The 19521-nt window shown below is 39.0% G+C and overlaps 1 protein-coding gene across 11 annotated transcripts in view; it reads right to left on the minus strand.

Annotated features, from left to right (window-relative positions):
• The window catches only part of UTRN (utrophin), a 596706-nt gene that overhangs the window by 70912 nt on the left and 506273 nt on the right, over positions 1–19521 (minus strand). For all 11 annotated transcript variants that reach the window (XM_033235159.1, XM_033235162.1, XM_033235163.1 and 8 more), the window contains 3 exons: positions 16041–16102; positions 13655–13729; positions 5941–6142 (listed from right to left, as the gene is read on the minus strand). In XM_033235159.1, the coding sequence (XP_033091050.1) occupies positions 5941–6142; positions 13655–13729; positions 16041–16102 (339 nt within the window). The remainder of the gene's footprint in view (positions 1–5940; positions 6143–13654; positions 13730–16040; positions 16103–19521) is intronic.

The raw sequence follows: 19521 nt of genomic DNA on the forward strand, positions 1-19521 counted from the left end.
TAGCTCAGTTAGTCCTACTACCTCTAATTAAAACAACTAATAAAGTCCAGCATTTTAACAGAGCAAAGGGAGGTTTTGGATCTTCGAACATATATTGGGTACAGCCAATCACCAGTCAAAAGCCCTCCCTGACCTTGTGGCTAGATGGTAAGCCATTTACAGGTTTAATAGATACAGGGACTGATGGAACCATCATCACACAAGAAGACTGGCCCTCTCACTGGCCTGCCACAGAAACTTTAACTAACTTAAGAGGAATTGGACAAAGCAATAATCCCAGACAAAGCTCCAAGTACCTTACTTGGAAAGACAAAGAGAATAATTCAGGCCTCATTAAACCGTTTGTTATCCCCAAATTACCTGTTAATCTTTGGGGCCGAGACCTACTCTCCCAGATGAAAATCATAATGTGCAGCCCTAACGATATAGTTACTGCACAAATGCTAGCCCAAGGGTATAGCCCCGGAAAAAGACTAGGAAAAAGAGAAAATGGTATTCTACAGCCTATTCCAACTTTAGGACAATCTGACACAAAGGGGTTTGGAAATTTTTAGCGTTGGCCACTGACATGCCTGCACCCCAAAGGTGCGCTGACCCCATAACATGGAAGTCAGATGAGCCCATTTGGGTTGATCAGTGGCCATTAACCCATGAGAAACTTGCTGCCGCCCAGCAGTTAGTGCAGGAACAATTAGAGGCAGGGCACATTACAGAAAGTAACTCTCCCTGGAACACACCCATATTTGTCATAAAAAAGAAGTCCGGAAGATGGAGACTCTTACAAGATTTAAGAGCTGTAAATGCTACTGTGGTCCTTATGGGAGCTTTACAGCCCGGACTACCCTCCCCGGTAGCAATCCCTCAAGGATATTTTAAAATTATCATAGATCTTAAAGATTGCTTTTTTACAATTCCCCTTCATCCTGCCGACCAAAAACGATTTGCCTTTAGCTTGCCATCTATAAATTTTAAAGAACCAATGAAGCGATATCAATGGAAGGTGTTACCTCAAGGCATGGCCAACAGCCCTACCTTGTGCCAAAAATATGTAGCTACAGCCCTACACTTAGTCAGAAAGACATGGGAACAAATATATATTATACATTATATGGATGACATCCTCACAGCAGGAAAGATAGGAAAGCAAGTATTACAGTGTTATGCTCAACTCAAACAAGAACTAAATACGGCAGGGTTACAAATAGCTCCAGAAAAGGTACAACTACAAGACCCCTATACATATTTGGGTTTCCAAATGTACGGCCCAAGAATTAATAATCAAAGGGCAGTTATCCGTAAAGATAAATTACAAATCCTTAATGATTTTCAAAAACTCCTCGGGGACATAAATTGGCTTAGACCATACTTAAAACTTATCACGGGAGACTTAAAACCTTTATTTGACACCCTAAGGGGAGACCCAAACCCCAATTCTCTTAGGTTTTTATCTAAAGAAGCTCTTTTATCACTTAATAAGGTAGAGACAGCCATTGCAGAACAATTTGTTACTTGCATAGACTATTCACAGCCATTAACCTTTTTAATATTTAACACAACACTGACACCTACTGGCTTGTTTTGGCAAAATGACCCTATTATGTGGGTCCACTTGCCTTCATCTCCCAAAAAGGTATTGCTACCCTTTTATGATGCCATAGCTGATCTAATTATCTTGGGTAGAGACAAAAGCAAAAAATATTTTGGAATTGAAACTTTCACAATCATACAATCTTATTCTAAGCCACAAATCCATTGGTTAATGCAAAATACAGAAACATGGCCGATTGCTTGTGCCTCTTATGCTGGTAATTTAGATAACCATTACCCGCCAAATAAGCTTATTCAATTTTGTAGACTACATGCTTTTATCTTTCCTCATGTTATTAGTAAAACACCTTTAGATAATGCCTTATTAATATTTACTGATGGGTCATCCACAGGAACAGCTGCATATACCTTTGCCGATACCACCGTTAAATTCAATACCAACCATACTTCAGCTCAACTAGTAGAATTACAAGCTCTAATTGCAGTACTGTCAAACTTCCCTAATCAGGCTCTTAATATTTACACCGACAGTGCCTACTTAGCTCACTCAATACGTTTGCTTGAGACCGCAGCACAAATCAAACATGTGTCAGACACAGCCAACTTATTTTTACAATGCCAACAATTAATATGTAGCAGATCAACCCCTTTCTTTCTTGGACATATTAGAGCTCACTCTGGACTGCCAGGACCCCTATCCCAAGGCAACCAAATGGCTGACTTGGCAACCAAAACAGTAGCTGTAACTACAAATACAAACCTAGATCAGGCACTGACTGCTCACGCCCTACACCATCTTAATGCTCGAACTCTAAGATTAATGATTAAAATAACTAGAGAACAAGCTAGACAAATAGTTAAGCAATGCCAGACATGTATAACCTACCTACCAGTCCCTCACTTAGGAGTAAACCCCAGAGGACTAGTTCCTAATACGATCTGGCAAATGGATGTCACCCATTATTCAGAATTTGGCAATTTAAAATATATTCATGTATGTATAGATATGTTTAGTGGATTTATACTAGCCACCCTACAAACAGGTGAAGCTACCAAACATGTCATAGCTCATCTACTACACTGTTTCTCTATAATTGGAAAGCCTAAACAACTAAAAACAGACAATGGTCCTGGCTATACATCCAAAGCCTTCCAAGACTTTTGTCTTAAATTACTAATAAAACACACTACTGGTATCCCATATAATCCTCAAGGACAAGGAATAGTTGAAAGAGCTCACCTATCCTTAAAAACTACCATTGATAAGATAAAAAAGGGGGAATGGTACCCTACTAAGGGCACCCCTAGAAATATTCTTAATCACTCACTCTTTATTTTGAATTTTTTAAATCTAGACGATTTTAACAAATCAGCAGCTGATCGATTTTGGCATTCTGACTCCAAAAAACAATTTGCCATGGTCAAATGGAGAGACCCATTAGACAACACATGGCATGGTCCTGACCCAGTGTTAATCTGGGGCAGAGGCTCGGTTTGTGTTTTTTCCCAAGCTCATGATGCAGCCAGATGGCTACCGGAACAACTGGTAAGACAGGTACCTAACAATAGTCAATCCAGGGAGTAATTTTCTCCCTGAGAATACTCTTTTCCTCTATTACAGAGATGAACTCCAACTACAGATTCCTCTGGACCTTAGTGCTGACCTACAAGGCATTCCAGGTTCATGCCGGCTTCGGCGATCCACGTAAAGCCCTCACAATAATACAACAACGGCATGGTAAGCCCTGTGATTGTGCTGGGGGATATTTCACCAGTCCAGCTAATTCTTATATAACAACAGTATCTTGCTCCTCTTACACAGCATACCTACCGCTTAACTCCCTTAAGTGGAGGTGTGTATCTACCCCAAGAATATCTAGTGGAGGGGACAACATAACCTGCCCTTGCACTACATTTATAGATTTTATACACAGCTCCTGCTTCACCGCTTATCAAAAATGTACCTCTGGCGGTAAAACATACTATACGGCTATCTTAACCAGAACTAGAACCCCTGCTATAGGGGCCAGCAATGTCCCTACAGTTTTAGGAAATACCAATAACCTTATATCGGCTGGCTGTACTGGAACTATAGGACAGCCTGTCTGTTGGAATGTTCACCCCGCTCTTCATATCTCTGATGGAGGAGGACCACAAGATAAGGCCCGAGAAATTACGGTACACAAAAAACTTGAGGAGTTACAAAGCTATCTGTACCCGGAAATTCACTACCACCCCTTGGCCCTGCCCAAAACTCGTGGGAAAGAAAAAAATCGATGCCCAGACCTTTGACCTCCTCACTGTTACACATAGTCTACTCAATAATTCCAACTCTGGTCTAGGCAGTGATTGCTGGCTATGCTTACCATTAGGGGATCCTGTTCCTCTTGCCATACCCAGTAATGACTCAAGATATATATCCAATATTTCCTGTACAATCATTCCCCCCCTTCGAGTACAGCCCCTCGAATTCTCTAACTCCTCGTGCATCTACTCTCTGTTTCTCAATAATTCCTACGACATTGACGTAGGCATAGCTGAGTTCACTAATTGCTCTATTATCACTAATGTTTTCCACTCGCTGTGTGCCCCAAACAGTTCAGTTTTCATATGTGGCAACAATAGAGCATATACATATTTGCCCACAAATTGGACAGGACTTTGTATCCTAGCCGCCCTTCTGCCAGATATAGACATTATTCCTGGAGATGAGCCTGTACCTATTCCGGCCATAGATCATTTTTTAGGAAGAAACAAGAGGGCAATACAATTTATCCCCCTACTTGTAGGATTGGGCATAACCACTGCTGTAACAACAGGGGCTACTAGTCTAGGGGTTTCTGTTACTCAATACACCAAATTATCTCGCCAATTAATCTCAGATATACAGGCCGTCTCAAGCACTATACAGGATCTACAAGATCAAGTAGACTCCCTGGCCGAAGTAGTACTCCAGAATAGGAGAGGCCTAGATGTATTAACCACAGAACAGGGAGGTATCTGTTTAGCTTTACAGGAAAAGTGCTGTTTTTACGCCAACAAGTCCGGGATCGTCAGAGACAAAATCAAACGACTACAAGAAGACTTAGAAAAACGACGAAAAGAGATGATTGATAACCCACTCTGGACTGGTTTCCATGGACTCCTCCCTTATATCTTACCATTATTGGGCCCCCTGATTTGTTTGTTACTCTTACTTTCTTTGGGACCTATGATCTTCAATAAGCTCATGACATTTATTAAGCAACAGATCGAGGCTATCCAAGCCAAACCCATCCAGGTCCATTATCATCGCCTAGAACAGGAAGATTACGGTAGTCCACACTTACGCTTGCTATAAACCACCTTCCCTGTGCGCTGAACTGGACAGCCAATGACGGGTAAGAGAGTGTCATCTCTCACTAACCTAAGACAGGAGGGCCGTCATAGCTACTGCCTAATCCCATGACGGGTACCAGTGAAGAGATGTGTCACTCCAACCTAAGACAGGCGCAGTTCCCGAGGGGCTATCTTCTAGTTACTAATAATATAAAAAAGGAGGACCTGTCCGGAGCTGTGAGGTTTGGAAATTGCTGCAGCCTCTGTTGCTTAAACTCCACATTATAAAGACAAGATGGCACACTTCCTGGTTCTTCATCATCAACCCTTCCCGCGCGCGCGAACTTTTCCTGCCCGCGGGTAGATTACCTCCCGCGTCCGGATATGTCTAAGTCTACCGAGCATGCGTCCGGTGACGTCTCTCATTATTCCCCTCCCCTCCTGCTCTGAGCCCTCCCTCTTACCTGGCAGCATATATAAGGCATTACACCGCCGCCATTAAACGAGACTTGATCAGAATACTGTCTTGTCTCCATTTCTTGTGTCTCTTGTCTCTCATAATTCCCACCCCTTCCTTCAAGGTCTGTGTTAATGATCCCGCTGGACGGGACAAAAGACTATCTCGTTCATGGCCATTCAAATCACTCTTCAGTTGGATTACAAAGATTGTAGAGCAGATTATTATGAGCTAATAAATTATTGTAATTTATAACAATAAATAGAAGATTTTTTATTTTGAAAAAAGAAATACTGTGAGACATTATGAAACAAGAAGGAAGTAGGACTTAGCTATATTGTTTCCCTAGCTTCTTGGCAAAGAATACTATAAATTTGACAGTCTTTGTAAATTGAAGCAAAGTTTTAAAATGAAAGATACACATTCTTTTTTGTTCTATCGTTTGTTAAGAGCTCAATGATTTGTAAAGTCATTCATTTTCAACAACAAACATAAATATTTCCACTGGGAAACTAATTTGAAAGCACTTATTAAAAAATTTCACTTAAAAATCAGACATTTTCTATTAACATATTTCATTCAATGATTATATTTTAATGAGAAAAATGTAAACTTACGTGTCATAGACATTGAGCAACCAATTGAGACACATATCCACACAGAGTGGAACGTTGACCAGGTCCTTATGCATTTGCTCAAGTCCATCATAAGTTGTTGTCAGACAGTTGATGACATCTGGAACACTGAGGAGCTGGTCAGTTTGGTTCAGCTTGTGCTGTTTGAAAATTTCATTTGTTGTACTCAACTCTAAGAGATCCACTAACCAGGGGAGAAGAAGGAATGTGTACAGTCATTACATTACATAACAACATAAAAACAAAGGCACTTCTAGTCTCAAGTGTTTAGTTTGATTCTTCAATTTAAGAGTCTATCCTTTTTAGCTAAATTTCAGCTTTTAAAGAAACAAACACATTTCTATTCTTACATTTTACCACACTTTCATACTTTTGAATCTGGACTCTGTCGCTTCCCAATCTTATCCCATTTTTTGCTCTTTGGAATATTAATTTTTCCTACTTTCTTTTTCTGGTTTTCCCTTTGCCAGGCTCTTTTTGCTTTTAAATGTAGCAAGGCATAAATCTCTCAATCTACTTCAAATGGCAACACATCTCAAATATTACACTGCTCTCCTCATCTTAACTCCTGCAAACAGCCTGTGAACTGCTCTCTTCATTCTTTGTATCACAGCCAAACTAATTGTTCTCAAGCAGTTTTTTATCATGTACATCATTACATGCCAAGTTTACGGAAGATGCTCCGTACTAAAAAACAGGTTTTGTAGAAAAATAACAGCTCTCCACTGCCTGCTGAATCAAGCCTGATCTATAAGATCACAATCTGGCCCTAACCTGGTTTACTTCCGATGATGCTCTGACCAGAGGTGACCTGTAGCTAAGAAGAAGTACTAGAGCTTCCCAGGACAGTCCCCACATCCATTGGTCTTCATAAATTTGTTCCCATTCTCACTCTTCATGTGCATGGCTGGTGCTAGAGCCAGGAGGGTGTGCACAGGAGGCAAAGGCAGATCCCCCGCTCTCAAAGACATACTGATGGCTTTACTAAAAGGAGGAGTAAACATGCCCTATGAGAAGAATATGCAAATTTCTGCTAGAGCTACTACTTCTAGGAGAGGAAGGACAACTGGAAAAGGCCCTTGGAGAGGTGCGATTTGAAATAGGCCTTGAAAAATGGATAGAATACAAGAGATCCACATGAAATAAGAAAAGAATTCCAGGTTTAGAGAAGTGCTTGAGAAAAGGCAAGAATTCAATCAAGCCCAGAGGCTCTAAGGAATGGTGGACTGCAGTGTGGGTGACGTGTGGCTTACTCATGAGTGGTGTTTGCCTACAGGAGAAATGCATGGGCCAGGCACACACTGCCCAAGGGGAGGCCTGCAAAAACCTGAAGGAGGAGTTTAGATGAAAACAACAAAATCTTTTTTTATTTAATCAATTTTGAGTCATTCATTCACTAACTGAAAACAGACAGACAAAGCAGATTACCAAACTACCATGTATTTATACATTTATTGAGTGCGGAGATGACTCTTCCAAATCTAAACATCTGGGTAAGGAAAATTAGAGCCCACATTAACTCAAGGTCTGCTCATAGAAATCAGTTTTTATAAAATTCTTTCTCTGTCTCTGTATTTAAGCTTTTGGCATAAGAAAATTAGACTAGAAGAACTCTAATCTTATTTTTTCTTATTTTTTAACTTTTTAGCATTAAAAAATAAGAGGCAAAGAGAAAATATTTGGCTATATACATATATGCTATATATTTAACTTTTTAGCATTAAAAATAAGAGGCAAAGAGAAAAAATAAGGTTATATACATATAAAACCAACTTCTCTTCACCTGATGCAAAAACTGTTCTCTCAAAAAAAATGACATATTCTGACAGTTAACTAAAATGAACAAATAGCTTCTTTTGTACTTACCCATTTGTAGCCATTCAATAACTACTAATTTTGAATTTTTAAAGACATATATGAAATGTGTCCATGCTAGCTCTCTGACTAACATAGAATTACTTATTTTTTCAAGTTATCTACAAATTAAAAGAACTGCTTTAAACCTGTACAGATTAAATGATTTCAAAAACAACTCAACAGGGAAGACTTTTTTTTTCTTTTTTTTTTTTTTAAAAAAAAAGATAAACATAAAACATACAAGTCTGGATAACGAAACAATTCATTTCCTTCAGATGTCAAATGTATCATTGGTAAACTTAAGCTAATAGCAAAAATAAGTCAAATAATCCTCATATGAGTTAGAGATGGTGTCAGAAAAAAACTAAGAACCACTTGGAATTTTCACTGTCATTCTTACCTCGTTTCTTTGCCCTGTACACTTGACTCTTGAACAGCGCAAGTTTGAACTGTGAGAGTTCACCTACACGTGGAGTTTTTCCAATTAAAGTTAACCACTGAGGATGCCTGCCTCTCCTGCCTCCTCTGCCACCTCCTCTACCCTTTCTGCCTCTGTTACCCCTGAGACAGCAATACCAACCTCTTCTTCCTCCTCTTCAGCTTATTCAACATGAAGTCGACAAGGATGAAGACCCTTTATGATGATCACTTCCACTTAGTGAATATTAAATGTATTTTCTTTTATTATTTTCTTGATATTTTCTTTTCTCTAGCTTACTTTGTTGTAGAGTAAGAGTATACAATACATAGCATATTAAATATGTTTTGACTGTTAATGTTAAGCTTTGGGTGTCAAGGGTCAACTGTACAGTGTTCAACTGTAAACCTCTAGAGGGCAGAAGCAAAGTGCCTGACAAAGGAAAGTGTTTAATAAAGGGCAGTAGCTAGGGAACTACAGCTCCCCACAGACACCAACGAACATATTCAAATATGGCCAAAAGGCTCAAAGTTTTCTGAATTCCAGCATTAATTATGCCAGTGACACAGCACTACTATTGGATCACCACATGGCATCAGGTGACAACAGACCAAATTCCAAAAAGTCCATTTCCTGCATCAGGCTGTCCCTATATTTCTTTCTGAAGTCTCCCTGGTGATACACTCTGTAGCTGTGACACTGATTTGCCACATCCCACAGACTATCATGTCTTCAATTTTTAGTGATTTACTCTGACACTTTGTCGTAGTGCCTAAGTCAAGCATAAATCTTCCTGAAGTGTGTCACATTTACGTACCTTTAAAGAACTGACTGCATTTAAATCATAGAAAATTATGATTAAGATTTTCTAGTTTAAAAGGGAGACAAATGACAGCTCAGTCATGTGGTAAATGAAACAAACAGCAGAATCATTTTCTATCCAACTTTCTGACTTTTTCTTTAACCCCACATATAAGGCACAGGGGATGGAATAGAAATGCATCATCATTCTTCCGCTCTGCAAAACAATGAACACTGTTTAGCACTCAATCTTGGGCTTCTCTGACACTTCTCCAGGTGTCAAGTTATGTAGCCATTCTTTTTTTATTATTATTATTTTGTTATTATTATTTTAGCATTTCCCCTATCTCCTCTTCCACAGAAATATAGGCAGAGCTCAAGGTTTCACATCGGGCCTTTCACTCTGTGAGCCTGAGGCCCTCACTCACTCCCCTTACTTCTGCTATTGCTTCTCTTTGGATGGTTCCAGATTCTCTTTTCTCCTGTTGATCTCCTGCCTCAACACTTGACCCGCATATCATTGCTCTGATCCCTACAAGAGCTACATAATTCTCTTTCAGGAACCTCTACCCATAAAGGCCTGGCCTTCTTGTCATGATGAAATCCAATCTGCAAACCATGAAATATCCTAACATCCTTCCTTCTTCTACCCTCCACAATTTACCAACTACCCAGTTCCCCCAGTCATCAGTTCTCCCTCAGGCAGCCTTAAAAATCCAGACCCTCATCTCCCTTCCGACAACTCCCAGACAGCTCAGCCTGGCTTATCCTTTGCCTGAACTATTTACCCATTCTCTGTTCTCTGCCCTTTGGTCTTGCTTAGCTATTCTCTAAAGCATACTTCCACCTCTGGCCCTATCTGTAAACTCCCACAATAAAGAAAATGCCTCATGGCTTCCCATTCTACAATGAAAAATATCCAAACATGAAATACAACACAATAAGAACTTGAGGAACAAAATAGAAAGGAATTTCAGGAAAGAAATGACCTTCAAATTGACCTAAACTAACTTTAAGGAAATTTCTGGATATTGGACAAATAGCTAAGCTATTCCATTCAGACTCTATAACTTGATGTTCCCTGAACACCATCCACACCTTAATTCTCAAACAGATAACTCCTTCCCTTCTTATCCCCAATTAACTGCCTCATGCCTAAATCCCAGGTGCCTTTTATAGCCTGGCTCATATGCCCACTAATCAAGGAAACCTGCCTTCTTCTTCATAATGAGGGGACTCTCTTCGTCCTCAGAACATACTTCTCTTTTGCTTCTCTGTTATTACCTATCACATAAAGTTTCAAAATCAAAATACAAAGGAATACAGAAAATACATATGTGTGGTCTAAAAGAAAATAATAGAACAAATAACCATTAGTCTATCACACAGCTAAAAAAAATAGAATGTTACCACTATCTTGGAAGCCCTTTGGAAATCCTGCCTAATTACATCCTCTTACAATTACAGGGCTAACCATTAACCTTTGAATTTCACTTTCAGTTTTTAAAAGTGTCTATGTGTCCCTAAATAATAAAGCAGTTAGCTTTGCACGGGTTTGAACTACATATAAATGGAACAAAGTGGTAGAAATTTTTTTCTGCTATTTAGTCTTTTCATTTAATTTTATAGTTCTAAGATTAAATCATGTTGATGTTGATTACTAGCTCATTGATTTTTGTTGCTGTACTATATTTATAAATATGCCAAAACTGAATAAATTTACTATTAAAAAGTGCTGCTATAAATCTCGTTGGACACGTCTTCTGGCGTACTGCTATATAACCTTCAAACTCAAATCATTCACTCAGGGTGTCCTAAGCAACCCCTGCTCTGTGCCAGAAATTGTCTGAGATCCTAAGTAGAGAAGAACACAGACTTATCCCTCCCATGATGGAGAAGCAAACAATAACTAATAAACAGAATATTAAAAATTATGACTGACACTTTGCCTTAGTGTCTAAACCAAGCACCAGAAGTGTCATCTAAGGAAAAGAACAGTTTTATGAGGAGCCATAGAAACAGTTCTATGAGGAGCCATAGAAAACCTCATTAAAAGAGAGGTGATCCACAACATTGAGAACTACAGGAATGAGTGTACCAGCCAAGGGAAGAACAGAAGTATTAAGTTGGTTCAAAAGTAATTGAGGTTTTTGCCATTACTTTTAATGAAATATCCTAACTTACTTTTAATGGCAAAAACTGCAATTATTTTTGCACCAACCTATACAAAGAGCTAGGACAAGTGCTTTTTAGGCAGGAGGAATGGAATACAGAGTTTGCCATTTCTATCACTAAGTGCATGATGAAATGGTGATACCCCGGTGGAGCAGAGGGAAGGAGGTGGACAAAGAGGTGAGCCAGGCAAAGACCATTCTGTTCTGCGGGCACCAGGAATCTTTTGTAAGCAGGGCATTGGGTCCCTGTGCAACGTTCTCCAAATATGAGTTCCTTGATTGTGAGAATCAAGTCCCTTTATAATGTTTTATTTCCTGCACAATCTTGGAGCCCAACAAATGAATGAACAATGACACTGCCCTCTGCCTTATGCTGGGTGGGGATTTGCACATAATGAGAGACAGCCATGACCGAAAGTAGTTCACAGTGGAGACAGGGCAATCCAACTAACATTATTCGAGCACACAAAGACAAGCACTTGCCACTATGGTGAGAGAACCTGCTATTACAGGCAATCATAAACTACTGGGAAAACTGTGGAGACAGGTAGGATTAGCTTGTAAATGTTTCCAAAAGAGGTAAATCTTTAACAGTATTTGGGAGGAATAAAGGGTTATAGGCCATTGCAGAGAAAGGGTCAGGGTATTTCTAGTAAATGGAAAGGAAGGGAGAGGAAGAAGCAGATTAATAATAAACTGTTGAGCTCCAGGAGTGGCCCACAGGCCTTGGCTAGAGGGCAGTGGGAGAAGGCAGTGGGAAAAGTGAAGGCCAGTTGGCTCTGAAAAAAGCACCTCATATACTTGAAATCCAATACAAGCTAGCTCTTTTCTGTCATTTAGTTGTTTGTCACTACCAATTTAGTTTAGAAGTTGGAGGGGTCCCTTCTGTTCATCTCAGGTTTGAGGGGAAGAGCTGAGGAGGGGGGTTTTTTCTTTAGGAATCCAAAGAACCAAGAGAAGAAAACACCAAATGTGTTCATATGTTTATCCACCCAGAAGTATTGTTGAAAACTGGGACCATGTTCATAACGACACAAAACAGTCTTCTGTCAATGGAAATTTTGTGGCTGAGTCTTCTGTCCTCATTTTACAGCTCACCAGGCATGAGAAGAACTTCCAGACCCATCAGCTGGATTCTGGAGGTGCAGCTGAGACTCTTTCAAAACTGCTGTCACCACAGACTCCTGCGCAGACCAAACATCCCTTTTGTGTGTTCATAATTTACTTCCTATTCTCTTTTCGCTCAACATACTGATCAGTAGCTAGAGTGTGGTGGCTTTCTTTTATTTGTCCTGGTAATTCTGCAACACTTGCTGCAACTACTACAACCTGCTAATTATCTTTGAGGTTCTGTGGATTATGCAAGAGTCAAGGTCATCTCATTCTTCCTTGCATTGCCTTATCTGGAGGTGTCTTTCAGCCCTGTAGACCTCTCTTCCATATATAGCTTAAGCTTTTCTTATTTTCAAGCTTTGCATTGCTGTTTTCTCTGAATGACATTATACCTCTCTTTCCTCAACTCTCTTCATGTAGCCAGCTTAAAATTTATTGCTAATTTCTGTTGACTTTCAAGGAGCAGATTTTTCAACCCTAACATATCATTTTTCAAAGCATAATTTTCAAAGCATCACTGAACTGCCTAGACATATATTAACAGTTAACAAAAGGTAGCAAACAAGAATACTTGGATCTTTTCAATTTACCCTATCTTAAAAGAATAGGTAAATACCACTTTCCATATCAACTATCTGACAAGGTCTAGGGTAGACTCAATCATTAGAACTACAACCACAAATAGAATCCAGATAGCATAAATCTATATGCTAAGTATTCACACTGTTACTTAATTTTAGGTTATTTTGGGGGGAAAATATCCTTTTGATGAAAGGACTGTCACAGAATTCCACTCTGAACACATCCTCCACAGGAAAAATGCATTGATAATACTAATTGTCTCAAGATATATTTAAAAGAAAACAGAGCCTTTTATCTAACTTGTTAAGGTGCCAGTTCAAATTTAGATCAGGAATGTGATTTTTTAGTGTTTCTTTATACACATTTGTCTCATACAAATTGAGACAAACTGGAACTCTACACTTCCAAATGGGCAAAAGGTACTGAAAACACATGACTTAATACTTTCTTTGATTTAATCCTCTTAAACTGGGTGGCAGCACAATTTTTGAAAAAGCTTTTTACATTACTGCTGTGTTTTGGTTAATTTTGTTCTCCAAGTAAGAATGGCATGTGTTTAGTACTGCACACTGATGGGGCAAGTAATAAAACATTTATAGAAACAAAACCAACTCCTTGAGTGAGGCACACTGAAAACCAGATTAACTCGGCAAACACTCCATTATCTTTCTCTCTCTCTCTTTTTTTTTTTTTTTTTTTTTTTTAAGGCAATTCAAGTAACAGATTGATTAACTTTGGTAGAATAACTCACAACATAGTGCTTTTTGTAGTCTTCGGATTTTGATTGCTGTACGGTAGGCAGAAAAACGTATGTTATTCAGGTCAGCTGAAATAGAAAAAGGAACAATTCGAAGACAGGCTTATTATTGAATATATATTGAATGCCAAGAATGTATTTGGTTACTTTGGATGATGAAAAAATATTATGTCTGCTGAAATAAAAAGTCTTCTCCCAAATTCCCCAACAAGTATCCAAGAAAAAAATTAAATGATCATTAGCACCATGTTGGGATACATCTCAAAGCAGTGCTACACAGAAAATTCTAAGAAAGTATTTTCAAACAGGTGTCAGGGCTCAGAACATGGTGGGTTGAGTACTTTGAAATGAAGGAGACTGAAAGGCCTCAGAAGTAAGGTCTCTCTGACCTCTGGGTCTCTTGTCTCCTGCCCCTCTTTCTTCTTCCAAAGTGATAAACAGAAATCAGAATTCCTCTTCCCCAAGGTGGGTCATAAAAACTAGAACTCCTCTTGCCCAAAGCAAGCCATAAAATCTAGCAAGTTCACTGTGACCTTCACCCTTCTCTCCTGAAGATTCTCCTGCGACAGATATCCTGTCCCTAGAGGAATATGCGGCAGGGAGAAGCCAAGAAGAATCTGAACAGATAGGCCTTGCTGGAATTCCCTTCTCAGTCTATTATCATTAAATTATACCCTTTCATCCAATCACAATTCCACGCAGTCATCCATTCCTCACTCAATCTAAGTGTAAAAATAGATACTTTTCCCTGTTGTTTTTGAGTCTTCTGAAGGCTCTCATGTCAGGTAAAATTTTGATTAAGTAAATTTCTTGTGCTTTTCTGGTTGACCTGTCTTTTGTCATAGGAGTGTCACTATGACCCTTATGATGGGTGAGAAAAGGTACCACCCTTTTCCGTCTGTTGGTAGGAAAAAGAGGAAGTTAATGAAGAGAAAGCACAGCTTATTAAATGCACTGCACAGTAGGCAGAGGGCCCTTCCTTTTTTTCCCAATAAAGAAGATTTTCCTCCAGGGGCATCTCCCCCAAGGACACTTCATTTTCTTCCAGCCACATTGTCCAGCTCACTATCCATGAAACTCATCTTAATTATATGTTCCTCCCATCCTGATCGATTTGGTTTTTCTGTCCTTTTGCAGATCTCATTAAAATGATCCTATAATCAATACTCAACTCTTTGGAAACAACAGATATTGCAATTTCTTTCTTCGTCCCCTAAAGACAGAGTATCAGAGATCAGTAGAGTTAAAAGAAAACTCAGATATCATCAAAATTTGCCCCTTGTTTTACAAGCTAAGCAAACCAGTAATATGTCTTTTGTTTGTCCAACTTTTGCAGGCCCCTTCACCCACCAAAATAAAAACTCACACAGAAGCCCAACATTTAAAGAAATTAAAAAGGGGGCATCCCTTTTATTGAAACAGGAGAGGGAGGCTTCGGGTGCTGCTCTTCTCTCCAGCATCTCCTTAGCTACCCAAAGAGAAAACTTAAAAAAAAAACACTGAACCAAACAGAGGAAGTAGGTTAAACAATAAGTTGAAAGACACATTGCCCTAGAAATTAAAACAAAATCAGAATTCTCATCTGTGTTTTCTTGCATTTTTGTATAAAAATGAATTTAGCTTTTAACAATTTAGACAAATTTAAACCAGGTGAGCTAAGTTGATGACATGTACTAAATAAAAAGTGAGCCAAAAGCAAATTTAAGGCAGTGAATTGAAGTCGGCTATATTGTAACTGTATATTTATATATATATTTTTGCGTGCAAAGCTGAAGGTTAAGATGACTCAATACGAAGGAGGTAAAACCTACAATTACATTCATCCCTGTAAATCAAGTCCTTTTGGCTCACATGATTTCAAACCACACAATTCTCCTAAGAAAGGCAATATCTGTTTATTGCATTGCCCTTAGAAGTTTAACTGCTTTTAAATGTCAATGACATGATTCTTTTAACATTAACATGCCATGTAAGAAAAGCTGGTGATTAGCTCCTATTTAAGAATATACAGTTCTCGGCCGGGCACAGTGGTTCAGGCCTGTAATCCTAGCACTTTGGGAGGCCAAGGCGGGTGGACTGCCTGAACTCAGGAGTTTGAGACCAGCCTGGGCAACATGGTAAAACCGTGTCTCTATTAAAATACAAAAAATTAGCCAGGAGTGGCAGCAGGCGCCTCTGGTCCCAGCTACTCAGGAGGCTGAGAAAGGAGAATTGCTTGAATCCGGGAGGCAGAGGTTGCAGTGAGCTGAGACCACACCACTGCACTCCAGCCTGGGCAACAGAGTGAGACTCTGTCTCAAAAAAAAAAAGAAAGAAAAAAGAAAAAGAATACACAGTTCTCAGTTGTTTAGGTTAATTAATTACTATTAATAACACTTACCAAGGGATTGAAAGAGTTCGGTCATTTTAGGATGGTCCCAACAGGTGGTCTGTGTTTGATGGCTGGAAAAAAAGGTAAAATTTTAAAAATAAACAGAAGATCAAAAAACATCATATAGGCCAAAAAGGAAATACCCAAGTGGAAATGATTTTTTTCAAATTTTTAAAAATACATGCAAAATTACTCTCATTATGAACCATTCAGAAACCCAGTGCCCAATTATTACTTAATATTTGAAACATCGGCCAGGGACAGTGGCTCTTTCTGCAATCCCAGTACTTTGAGAGGCCAAGGCAGGTGGCTTATTTGAGGTCAGGAGTTTGAGACCAGCCTGGCCAACTTGAGGAAACCCTGTCTCTACTAAAAATACAAAAATTAGCCAGGTGCGGTGGCGGTTGCCTGTAGTCCCAGCTCCTCAGGAGGGCGAGGCATGAGAATCACTTGAACCTGGGAGGTGGAGGTTGCAGTGAGCCGAGATCGTTTCACTGCACTCTAGCCTGGGTGACAGAGTGAGACACTATCTCAAAAAATATATATATATTAATAATAAATTTTAGCTAGGTGTGGTGCCTCACATCTATAATCCCAACACTTTGGGAGCCTGAGATGGGAGCCCAGGAGTTTGACACCAGCTGGGCAACATAGCGAGACCTCATCTCTCTATACAAAAGTTTTTTATACAATTTTTTTAATAATAAATTTCATTTGAGCAACTACATTGTGAAAAGAAAAATGAAATTTTTTGCTTTGCGTATTTCAAGCAGAATTGAAACTAAAAATTAAAACCTAGATATAAAATGTGACTGTCATGAACCCTTGGGCCTTGACTTGATGTGGCCAGATCAATGCAGGCTCCAGAATACACCCATATCTGTTAAGCAGATGTAGATATCATTCAGAACAAATCCTCCAACAGCAGAAGTAGTGCTGTGAGAGTCACTACCCTTTAGAAGTCTCGTCATATTTACAAAGACTGCAGAAACAAGTTTAACTCTGAATGACATCATCCCACAATCTACGGAGCCTCCCTCCTCTTCTATCTTGAGTCGAACCGTCCTCTGCGCAAATCTACCCTTTCTTCTCTTCGTGTGTATCTGGATTCCCCGCTCCCCTCAGGCAAGTGTCTCTTGCCACTTTGACTCTGTGTTCCTCTTCTCAGCTTCCTCCTATTAACCAGTATTATTATTTTCTATACGTATTAAACTGTTTTCCTCATGTTCTTCACTTTAAAAGCAAGTTGTATACTTTCTCTGTTTCTGTAAATTTCCAAACTAATTCATACGTTAGATGGGAGTTTTGGGGTAATAAACTGAGATTAAAACATAAATGGAATGCTTCAATTAAGTTTCTTAGGTAAACAGTTCATGACTTTGGTGGGTCAGTGGCCTTACATTTAAAAAGAGTTAACTGCCCCTTATCTAGGTCAGGGTAGATTAATAAAATAATAGTGCTCCAAAGACTTCTTAAATGACACCTAGTTCTTATAAAACTATTTAGTAAGTTAAATGAACCAGCATAGTACCTAAGAGAGTGATATTATAACATTCATAAAATCAAATTCAAGAGAAATTAGTTTTTAAGCCTATGTAATAGATCAAAAACTGGGGCATGTCACTGGGAAAAGAACATCATCATTGTTATATACACACAGGTAACAAAACCCCCAAATAACTCATACTTACCTTTGAAAAATATTTAAAGTGTGTATTTGCAATTCGGTATGTATCCTGGAAATATTAGCAATTGGGTATGTATCCTGGAAATTCCAAGATCTCAAACAAAATAATATAACTACAATGTGAAGATCTGTCTTAGAAAGAGCTGGAAAGTTGTCTGGCACCTCCACCCAGATTCTTGACTTCAATGCAGAGACAAATACTTCTACTTCATGGTCCACTACCGAACACCAACAAAACCATTCCACCCTTTGGTTTGATGGTAGTGATACTATCCAAATTGCTCCAAAGCCCATGGAGTGGGTACTGAAGTTGTTTGACCTAAACTCTTGGTATTCATCATTAGGCTCAGAGCTTTACAGAAATGCAGAGTCTCAGAAAAATTTCCTCCCTATCACCAACAAGTATGGAAGGATTTACTGAGGAGGTAATGCAATTCCAGTAAGGCATCATGGGCTCCCAGTCTGAGAGAACCTACTAGGATTCATTGATCTCTTGTCTTCTCTTTCAGGGAATTTCAATCTCCATGACAACAGTATTGTCCAGAGGCAGACATCCCATCATGGAGCAAACCAAGGCTCAAGAACCAAACTAAAGCCATCGGTCACGTAGAGCCAGACATTATACTTAAACAACAAATATGCTTTCTCTGGAATTACAGGTGTGGGTCTTCACCTCACACAGCCTCTACATAATCACAAGAGGAAAATACCACTATTTCTCAGTCAGGCTGAGAACTGAGAATTCAAGGTGAACACCACTTGCTAATGGCTCTTTTTAGTGAAACCACTATTGAGAGCTGAGGGGAACACACACATTTGGCAAACAGATGGAGGGAGGGAACAGGCATCTCCCTTTGTGAATTCAATACCAATTGATTCATTAGGCAGAACTGCCAACACAGAAAATAAATACAGCCTCTGGTTACAAAAGTATTACTGCCACTTACCAAACAACAGAAATAAAAAAAAAAAACAGGAGATGCAGTTGGCTGCTGGTTTTTTGTTTTGTTTTGTTTTGTTTTAAGTCAGGGGAGAGGGTTAAAGCAAAATCCACAATGAACCCAAAGGCTTAAAGTATTTGAACAGCTGCAGATAGCTCAGCTCCTCTTGCCAAAATGCCTGAAGTTCTCCCAGAGTAGGCAACCAAAACAGAATAAAAGTAGCATTTTACCCCAAAATAACAACAGCTTGGGTTCTAATTAATCTCAAATATGAACAGGGAGTGGGACTTCATATTGTGCAGCTTGATAAGCTCTAAAATAAAATTATGATTTTATTACTAAAAATCTTCTTTTTAAAAGGCAACAGCCATGGGAATCTATCCAAGAATAAAATTAAAAAATAAAAAATATTTTTTTATTAACAGTACAAATATTTTATTTGTACTGTTAACAAAGTAGCAGTTAACAGTTAAGTACAAAATCACATGGAGCAAACAATAGTGAGAACATGTGACATGGAACTAGGCTGACCAGCCATCCAGTTTTGCCTGTGTAGGGAAAAATTGTGAAGGTCTTTGCTGTGGGCAAAAAATCAGTGGGTATCCTGTAAAGCTTAAATTCTCTTTGAGCTATTTTAAACTCTGCAAACTGAAGAAAACAGATAGTAACGCAAATGACTTCTGTCAATATAAATGCAAATTGTGCCCAGGGGAATGCAATTGATTATTGTCCTGTGGATATTGACCAGTTTGTCAGCTTTGCGTCCAGAGGTAAACTCATTTTAGCATCCCTAATCTGACTATAGATAGGTGACACTTTGTATTCTCTTTGGAACCTATTATAACTTCTTACTGGTTCTCTT

Source organism: Trachypithecus francoisi, unplaced genomic scaffold (assembly GCF_009764315.1).
Source record: "Trachypithecus francoisi isolate TF-2019V2 unplaced genomic scaffold, Tfra_2.0 Lachesis_group15, whole genome shotgun sequence".
NCBI lineage: Eukaryota > Metazoa > Chordata > Mammalia > Primates > Cercopithecidae > Trachypithecus > Trachypithecus francoisi.